Raw genomic sequence first — 10,654 nt, forward strand, 5'->3', positions numbered from 1 at the left:
CCAGGAAACTGAAATGTGCATGTTTTGTAAGTGATCATCATATCCTCAATATCAACCAATCAAATATAAATGTTACATATTTATTACATTTAATTGACAGTTTATTGTGACATCACTTCACTTCTGCCTTTCTAAGAATAAACCAGATTTAATTCTCCTGAGACACAAATAATGATTATTCTTAAGAGCTGCTGCTCACAGAATCATATTCAACAGTTATTGATACAGATAAGATTAGTGAAAAACATAAAGACACATAAACACACCAGATATGCAAAGAGATTCTTAAAACACACGTATATTGTGTTAGTATTTTAGATATCTATAGAATAGTAATCATTGATGTAACAAAAATTTGATTAGATCGCATTATGTCATGATAATTAACATACAAAAAAAAAAAAACAATTACTGGATTCACTCAGAAATTATTAAAGAACAAAATAAACATATGAAAGTGAATAAGAAAAATAAAGAATGAAAACAGTGAATGTAAGTAAACACACAAACATTGCCGTCTTCTCACTCCTCAGATCTGCTGCAGATGAAGTTGAGTTTGTGAGTCTCAGGAAGGCTGATCCAGCGCTGATCTCCTCCAGACTGAACTGCTCCTTTTCTCTTCGTAAGGCTGCAGTTTTCCGGTGTCGTTCCGTTCCCTGGAGCCCAGTTCTGATAGCACACGACCTCTCCGCTCAACCAGAGCCACATGTTCATTTGGCAGTAGTTGTGTAAACCCAACCACACCGCCTCAGTAGACGCACGTTTAACCACATTCATCACCTCCTCCTGCATCTCTTCTGACTGAACCGAGACCAGATCCGTATAATTCTGTCTGCAGTATCTCAGAGCTTCAGGCCACGTCAGATTCTCTTTGATCAGAATCAGTTTATCTGGACACAAAACAAACCACAAGCAAAAACTAGAGAGAGACTGATCAAAAACAACATGCAGAACAAACACTGTGGAGGAATCTGTCATGTCAGACATGTAGCGTGAACTTTAAGATATCTGGAGGTGATGGATGGATTGTGTGTGTGTGTGAGGATCTGCTCACCTTCATGACACACAAAAGGAAATTGGTTATTGCAAGAGATGTCATGCCATTGACCCAGAGCGTTTGGTTCGATCACTGTACAGTTTTCATGACCTCCAACATTATCAGGTTGACCAGACCTCCAGTATCTGAATGAGGAGTCACTCTGATCTGACCACTGCCATGAGTCTCTGAACAGACCGATCCAGACATCATTAGATATGTGACTATCATTGATGAACTTCTGAACCTGTTGATTCTCATTCTGGTTCCTCACACTGACCAGATCAATGTGATTCTGTCTGCAGTAACTCTGAGCGTCTCTCCAGTTCTTCATCTGATTGACAAAGACGAGTCCTGTGTTCGCTTTAAGAAAAACAAATGGAAACAGATTCATGAATCAATTTGTTCATTGTTCTCATGCTGCTTAACTGTTTACACAGTGGTGAAAGCATCAGACATGCCTGCACTATTGAACGATTAAATTAGCTTTTTTAACTAAATGCACACTGTCCTTTATGATTGTTGCTTGTCAGACTGTACGAACATGATAAAAAGGTGGCAGAGAAAATCTCTTACGTTCATTTTGTTCATGGCTTTTCTTGAAAAATGAAGACAATTTGACGGTAAGTCACACTGCAGGACTGTGAGTCAAATCTTCTAACACTGACAGAATTTCGTTGGAGGTAAAATGGGATCGCAACAGTCATTAACTGGCTATCGGTGAACATGTCAAACTAATGATCAGATACTTCAGATTGTAGCATAGGATCAGAGTAATATTTTAGGATTTGCTAAATTTGTCTCAGACGGCCAAATTGTGGCCAAGATTGCACTGTGTGCATCAGCTTAAGGGTTGGTAGATTATAATTAGATTCTCTTTCTGTTATTTTTTCTGTTAACATTTCAGGTAGTATATTTGCCACAACGTTATACAAGGAGATTTGACTTGGAAAATACTACATTTTGATGTTTTTCATTTACATTAATTATAGTGTTTACTATTGATGCCTTTCAATTTTATTTAAAATCTTGTTAAATAAATCTTTTTTTTTTACATTGTTTGTACTCACTGTTGTTGCAAATGAAATGCCTTGTATTACTACATAGCAAATCATGCCATTGTCCATTTCTCATGAAAGCACACTCATCTTTGCCATCAGGTTGTCCAGGTCCCCAGTTCAGATAGAGCGCAGGTTCACCTGAAGACCACTGCCATTTATTAACAACCATCCTCTTCAGCCCAATCCAGATATTCTGAACACCTCCATCATTCACACTCTTCTTCAGCTCGTTCATGTCGTTCATGTCGTTCATGTTGTCAGCGGTGGCCAGATCTGTGTAATTCTCTCTGCAGAATCTCTGAGCTTCAGTCCAGGTCTTCAACACGTTTATAAAGTGATACTGACGCTGAACACATTCAGATACGGAGCAGAGAGCTGTGAAAGAGAGCGTTTGATTTAATGCTTTTCATAACAGGGTCAAACCTGATGAAACTATAAACCACAAATAAAACAACAAACACACTCACCAATGAGAAGAATAATGAAATACAGAGTTTGGTCCATTTCTGAGGAAGAAACACATTGAAAACTCAAAAACTCACATTTTCATCTTCAGAGTAAAACATGATCATGTACTAAAAACATTTTAGCTGCAAAACACAATGTACAATCAGACAGTATTAACATCTCAAAGTCTTATTGTAAGTTATTTGAAGAATGAAAATGTTACTTTAGAGGTTGTGTGTTTCTGTCCTGAGTCTGATGTTTCTGTCTGCAACTTTAAACTACGTGATTATTATATCTGCTCTCATTTCTCATTCAGCTCATCACATCATTTTTTTATTTCTCTAGAACAAATTTTCATATTTTACTTCCACTGTATGTGTATTTTCACACGTCTATTCAAATCAGGAAAACAAGTGTAGAATTTTTGTATTTTTTACTCCTGTGTCAGTATCAGTACATTGCTGGATTAAATATGATATGATCACATTTCTTCTTCAATAGTGTTTCTTTATCTGTAAAAATACAGAATGAAAGGATCATTTTAATTGATGTAGCCAATTAGCTCAAAAAAGGGAATATATAATTACTGGCATACTGGTTATGATCAATTATTACCTACATATTTTAAATCACCCAAAAAGGGGATACATAGCCCATGTATTTGTATCTAATATGGATAATTAATTACAACAAATTATAATCAATTATGAATATACAGATAGGCTAGAACAGATACATTTTCAGATTAACCTTTAACAGACTCTCAAGAAAGGTTATTCTTCTGGTCATGAAGACTAACTTTCCTGTTCTATTAGATTGCTATAAAGTACTCAACAATATAAAAGCTCGTAACTTAAAGGGATGGTTCGGAGTAAAATCAACCTAGGGTCCTTTGTACCATGACATCGAGCCAAACCCTCGTAAATTGTATCTCGTAAATTACCCCACTAATAATGCCCAGAATGGTAGCAAACTTCTACAGTAGTACAAATACGTTCTGTACTCATAAAATATGGCATTGGAAAGTTTGTAAGTACATCAGGAGTTTATTTAAATAACACTGATGGCTAATGCTACTGCTAACCCGGACGTTGACGTCACTTCATTGAGTTGAGAAAAGCACGTAAAAGTCCTGACAGAAAGCGATGCATAAGGATGTAGTGTAACGACACATTATTATTTTTTCCGAAGTGTTGACAACTTAGTGTTAACTAATTGTTGTAAACTGGTACTACCAACAAAATATTAGTGCATTCTTGTAACTGGGCGTCGTTACACTACATCCTTATGCTTATCCTTATGAGGGTATGTTTACACGACAATGATGTATTAAAACGTTTTTTTCTTTTTTTTTTGTTCTTTTTTGTACAGATGAACACATTAGCTGTGTTTCTACCACAAGACCTTTCCCTGGGAACTATGGACTTTGGGGTGGTACTCGGTGTGTTTCGACCGCAGGAACACGGGTCTAAATGGAGTTCCGGGTTAAAAATCTTCCCTCAGAAAGTCCAACTCGATTCTCACAGCAATTTGTATGTATTTTACGAGTTGCCCAATTCGTATGAATTCGTATGAATGACCTACCCCTGACCCTACACCTAAACTAACCCATCATTGGGGTTTAGACAAACGAATTCATACGAATTTAGCCACCTCATTCTCACTTGTGTGGATTCATACAAATTGGTCGTGAGATATCGATGGAAAGTCCCTGTTCGCGAGGTAGTACTCTCTTTTTACAATACAGATCGTTTCAAAGCAGCTTTGACTTGGCAGGCATGACATGAAGAGACTCAGACTTGGCAGGCATGACATGAAGAGGCTCAGGCTTGGCAGGCATGACGTGAAGAGGCTCAGGCTTGACAGGCATGACGTGAAGTGGCTCAGGCTTGGCAGGCATGACGTGAAGTGGCTCAGGCTTGGCAGGCATGACGTGAAGAGGCTCAGGCTTGGCAGGCATGACGTGAAGAGGCTCAGGCTTGGCAGGCATGACGTGAAGAGGCTCAGGCTTGGCAGGCATGACGTGAAGAGGCTCAGGCTTGGCAGGCATGACGTGAAGAGACTCAGACTTGGCAGGCATGACGTGAAGAGGCTCAGGATTGGCAGGCATGACGTGAAGAGGCTCAGGCTTGGCAGGCATGACGTGAAGTGGCTCAGGCTTGGCAGGCATGACGTGAAGTGGCTCAGGCTTGGCAGGCATGACATGAAGAGGCTCAGACTTGGCAGGCATGACATGAAGAGGCTCAGGCTTGGCAGGCATGACGTGAAGAGGCTCAGGCTTGGCAGGCATGACGTGAAGTGGCTCAGGCTTGGCAGGCATGACGTGAAGTGGCTCAGGCTTGGCAGGCATGACGTGAAGAGGCTCAGGCTTGGCAGGCATGACGTGAAGAGGCTCAGGCTTGGCAGGCATGACGTGAAGAGGCTCAGGCTTGGCAGGCATGACGTGAAGTGGCTCAGGCTTGGCAGGCATGACGTGAATAGACTCAGACTTGGCAGGCATGACGTGAAGAGGCTCAGACTTGGCAGGCATGACATGAATAGACTCAGACTTGGCAGGCATGACGTGAAGAGGCTCAGGCTTGGCAGGCATGACGTGAAGAGGCTCAGGCTTGGCAGGCATGACGTGAAGTGGCTCAGGCTTGGCAGGCATGACGTGAAGTGGCTCAGGCTTGGCAGGCATGACATGAAGAGACTCAGACTTGGCAGGCATGACATGAAGAGACTCAGACTTGGCAGGCATGACATGAAGTGGCTCAGGCTTGGCAGGCATGACGTGAAGAGGCTCAGGCTTGGCAGGCATGACGTGAAGAGGCTCAGGCTTGGCAGGCATGACGTGAAGAGGCTCAGGCTTGGCAGGCATGACGTGAAGAGGCTCAGGCTTGGCAGGCATGACGTGAAGTGGCTCAGGCTTGGCAGGCATGACATGAAGAGACTCAGACTTGGCAGGCATGACATGAAGTGGCTCAGGCTTGGCAGGCATTATGTGAAGTGGCTCAGGCTTGGCAGGCATGACGTGAAGAGACTCAGACTTGGCAGACATAGCGTGAAGTGGTTCAGGCTGAGAGGATACTGTGGGTTTGAAGTGTTCCTCATCCGTTAAACCCACAGTAAGAGTTGATCCACTTAACAAAAGGGCATAGTCAATATACTGGGCCAGGGAAAAATTAATTTTTCCCCCTGGCAATTGGGACCGCACCGGATCGTTAGGGATGGCTGACGTGAAACAGTCGTTCCGAAGCTTTGCGAGATCCCGAAGCGCAGATGTTTCGAAACACTGATCCGAAGCGTGATTCAAAACACCCATGTCACGTGACTATGGACAAACGAAGCCTCGAAGTGTTTCACTAAGTGTTTCATCAGGCGTGGTCCGCCGAATCAGCGTTTGATTGACACAGTCGGGAACAGACCACACAATCGCACATCTGTATAAAAGTGAAATCAACGCATATTGACCTCGTGGGTTTTTGTGAGAGGAGTTTGATTTTGAGATTGGATTTTTGATGATATAGTGAGTGCGATTTGATTAGTTATAGGCTATTTAGGCTTACATTTAAATTTACACAACACATTGACTGATAGGCTAGAGACAGACAGAGTATACATATAGTGACACATTAATAGATACATAGATATAAATATATATACACAGCTAGATTAATATATACATATATAGATAGATTATAGACACATATATAAATACATAGATAGATTTATAGATAGATACATATATAGATACATAGATTATATCTAGATACATATCTAGGTACATATCTAGATATCTAGATACATAGATAGATTAATATAGATACATATCTAGATACATAGATAGATTCATATAGATAGATAGATAGATAGATAGATAGATAGATAGATAGATAGATAGATAGATAGATAGATTTGGATAGGTAGATAAAATGGAGGCTCCCCATAAGAGATGCCGTACATCTGTGGTGTGGGAGCATTTCCGTTTAGAAACCCCAAATAAAGTGAGATGTGTGTATTGTGATCGGCAGCTAGCCTTCTGCAACAATACATCATCCATGAGGTGCCATTTGAGGAGCACTCATCCTGCCATTAGGGTGCAGAGGATGGTGGCATTCCCCCTGTACCTCGGCCTGCTACTGACACTGCTGGGCCATCTAAGCAAGGTATGCGTTGTTTGAAATATAATTATAATTGAAATATAATTACAAACTGTTGGGACACTTTTTAGAAAGTCCATAGGCCTGTGTCAACCTAAGCCCTACAACCTAACGTCCCAATCACAACTGCCAATCATGTTAAAAACAGCTTCACTGTGAATATAATATAATATGATTCATGTTATTTATACTTCATATATGCAGTCAGTTTAGGATTTGTTACTAACTGCTGTTTTCATTTTCATTCCGAGCCACAAATGTCAACATCAGGCCCATCATCATCATCATCATCATCAACATCAACACAGGACAGTTTATGGGAACTTTTTGATAATCGTATCCGTGAAACCCAGATGATACACAATGCTACAGCTGATGCCACAGTGGAAGTGAAAAAATACCTCAACGATACATTTTTGCCCAGAACTCATGATTCTTACTGGAAAGAGAGAGCAGTAATCTTTCCTCATTTGTATGTCCTTGCTAAAAAATATCTTTGCATGCCAGCAACAAGTTGTGAGAGGATTTTTTCAAAGGCTGGAGAAATTATCTGTAAAAAAAGAAGTAGGCTAAGTCCTTCCACAGCAGAGAAATTAATATTTTTGAATAAAAATCTATAAAAAAGTGAGACATTGTGGCTTGATTTCTTTTATTAATATTCATTTTTCATGACCAAAATAACATTATGCACAGTGAGGAGCCTATAGGTTACAAGCTTCACATATTAAAAAAATACAATAATAAAAAAACAACACATTGTTTAATGGCTCGTTGTCAAGGTTGTTTCAGATCAACACCTGCAAGTGACCACTAGGTGTCACCGTTGAGACGGGTGTCGGATTGTTTCGAAGCCTCGACACAATACGGCACATTTGCTTCAACTGTTTCATTGCTTCACGAAGCCTCGATCTGCCCATCACTAATTTAAACCATTAGGTGATACAGAAAACAACCAAACATACGAGACCAGACAAGGAATGACAGAACAAGCAGTAACTTAAATACACAGATGATAACTAGACAATGACAGACAGCTGTGATGATAACGATGATCGCTGGCAGGTGCGGGTAATGGTAGAGGAGGAGCAGGTGTGGGCCAAGGAGGATACTGGGATAAAGATAAACGATAAAGAAGCTGCACACAAACCTCAGTGGTTTGATTTTGGATTAATCAAGTATGTCGTCCTGCCACAGCCTGCAGCGCAGCGTCTTGATTGGTTCTCGCGTCTATCATCACCGCTGTGTATTTGTAGTGTTGAAAGTGAACAACATTTGAAAACTGTCCTAAACAGGATAAATCATGTAAGAACAATCATGGCCACCATATTGGTTTTAAACAAACTAACAAATAAGTCAATAAATAAATAATAAAAACCTCATTGGTTCTGGCATCTTCCATCAATGCATATGATATGCTTTGGAAAACCACTGTATGCAGATTACGGGCTATATGGGTTGTAACATAAAACATGTAACCAAAGTCAGACGGACAGTTGAAATTGGGCTAATAAACGGAGTTTCAGACTATCAGTGGCAAAAACTCAACTGGTTTGTTTTACAAAAAAGAAGATAATAAACAAGAAGCTTTATGGACAAATACAGGTTCCAATTATTAGACATTTAGAAGTCTGGCTAATAAAATAAAGTGATGTCGCATCATTACTAACTAACATGATCTATCAGTGGAAAAAAGTGTTTTGATTTGGACTCTTTGACCCACTGAAGGTTTCTGTGATTCACACCATGAATAAGACATGGTTGTTGTACTGGCCGTGTCATGCTGTCCAAGACAAATTTCCCAGGAATGGGACAATAAAGTATAAAGTAACCCAGCTAGCAGGGAACGTTCTCAGAACTTTCGCTAACATTCCCTACAAGTTTGGTTAATGTTCTAAAGAAAACATTTGAATGTAATGTTTACTGAACATTTTAAGGATGTTTTCTCATTTTAAAAAATGTTCCTATAACGTTATATGAAAACTAAGATATAACATTTTAACTGCAACATTCAAAAGATGTTTTGGGAATGTTTCTGAAATAACAAGTTGTACTATGATCTCAAAATATCATTGTCCCTATGTTTCATTATAACGAAAGAAGAACGTTCTCTCTGTCACGTTAGGAAAACGTTTTGAGGATATCATTGAGAGATGAGATGTTGAATGTTCTTTATAAAACGTTATTTTAATGTGACGAGTTAACAAAATTATAACATTTTATTTGCAACATTTTGAGAATATTTTGGGAATGTTGTTAAAGTTAAAGTTTGTACAATGATCTCAATATAACATTGTCCCAATGTTTCATAAAAACAAAAGAAGAACATTCTCTCTGTCACATTTGTAGAATATTTTGAGGATATCATTGAGAGATGATATGTTGAATGTTCTTTATAAAACGTTCTTCTAATGTGACGAGTTAACACAATTAGAACATTTTACTTGCAACATTTTGAGCATATTTTGGGAATGTTGTTAAAGTTAAAGTTTGTACAATGATCTCAAAATAACGTTGTCTTAATGTTTTGTCATAACAAAAGAAGAATGTTCTCTCTGTCACGTTAGGAAAATGTTTTGAGGATATCATTGAGAGATGAGATGTTTATTGTTCTTTATAAAACGTTCTTCTAATGTGACGAGTTAACACAATTAGAACATTTTACCTGCAACATTTTGAGCATATTTTGGGAATGTTGTTAAAGTTAAAGTTTGTACAATGATCTCAAAATAACATTGTCCCAATGTTTCATAAAAACAAAAGAGGAACATTCTCTCTGTCACATTAGGAAAATGTTTTGAGGATATCATTGAGAGATGAGATGTTTATTGTTCTTTATAAAACGTTCTTTTAATGTGACGAGTTAACAAAATTATAACATTTTATTTGCAACATTTTGTGCATATTTTGGGAATGTTGTTTAAGTTAAAGTTTGTACAATGATCTCAAAATAACGTTGTCTTAATGTTTTGTCATAACAAAAGAAGAACGTTCTCTCTGTCACATTTGTAGAATGTTTTGAGGATATCATTGAGAGATGAGATGTTTATTGTTCTTTATAAAACGTTCTTCTAATGTGACGAGTTAACACAATTAGAACATTTTACTTGCAACATTTTGAGCATATTTTGGGAATGTTGCTAAAGTTAGAGTTTGTACAATGATCTCAATATAACATTGTCCCAATGTTTCATGATAACAAAAGAAGAACATTCTACTTGCAACATTTTGAGCATATTCTGGGAATGTTGTTAAAGTTAAAGTTTGTACAATGATCTCAATATAACATTGTCCCAATGTTTCATAAAAACAAAAGAAGAACATTCTCTCTGTCACATTTGTAGAATGTTTTGAGGATATCATTGAGAGATGAGATGTTTATTGTTCTTTATAAAATGTTCTTCTAATGTGACGAGTTAACACAATTAGAACATTTTACTTGCAACATTTTGAGCATATTTTGGGAATGTTGCTAAAGTTAAAGTTTGTACAATGATCTCAATATAACATTGTCCCAATGTTTCATGATAACAAAAGAAGAACATTCTACTTGCAACATTTTGAGCATATTTTGGGAATGTTGCTAAAGTTAAAGTTTGTACAATGATCTCAATATAACATTGTCCCAATGTTTTGTCATAACAAAAGAAGAACATTCTCTCTGTCACATTAGGAAAATGTTTTGAGGATATCATTGAGAGATGAGATGTTGAATGTTCTTTATAAAACGTTCTTGTAATGTTATGTGTTAACACAATTAGAACATTTTAATTGCAACATTTTAAGGATGTTTTGAGGATGTTGTTGAGATAACAGATTATATAATGTTCTCAGTAAAACATTGGCACAATGTTCCATAATAACAGAGGAGGAACATTATCAAATCAACGTTCGTAAAATGTTTTGAGGATATCACTGAGACCTGAGATGATGAGTGTTTTTAAAAAAAATTCTTGTAATGTGACGTGTTA

At 38.1% G+C, this 10,654-nt stretch overlaps 1 protein-coding gene across 1 annotated transcript; it reads right to left on the bottom strand.

The window, feature by feature from the left end:
* Positions 1–450: 450 nt before the first annotated feature.
* On the bottom strand, positions 451–2,601 carry LOC311079743 (C-type mannose receptor 2-like; the record flags this gene model as incomplete). The annotated part of the gene is made up of 4 exons (XM_084109397.1): positions 451–890; positions 1,055–1,399; positions 2,107–2,472; positions 2,565–2,601. 4 exons carry the CDS (start codon positions 2,599–2,601, stop codon positions 523–525), a joined length of 1,116 nt encoding a protein of 371 aa, XP_083965523.1. The 3' UTR covers positions 451–522.
* Between the last annotated feature and the right edge of the window lie 8,053 nt (positions 2,602–10,654).

This window comes from Abramis brama (genome assembly GCF_963993115.1).
Source record: "Abramis brama genome assembly, chromosome: 3".
In the NCBI taxonomy this organism is placed as follows: Eukaryota; Metazoa; Chordata; class Actinopteri; order Cypriniformes; family Leuciscidae; genus Abramis; species Abramis brama.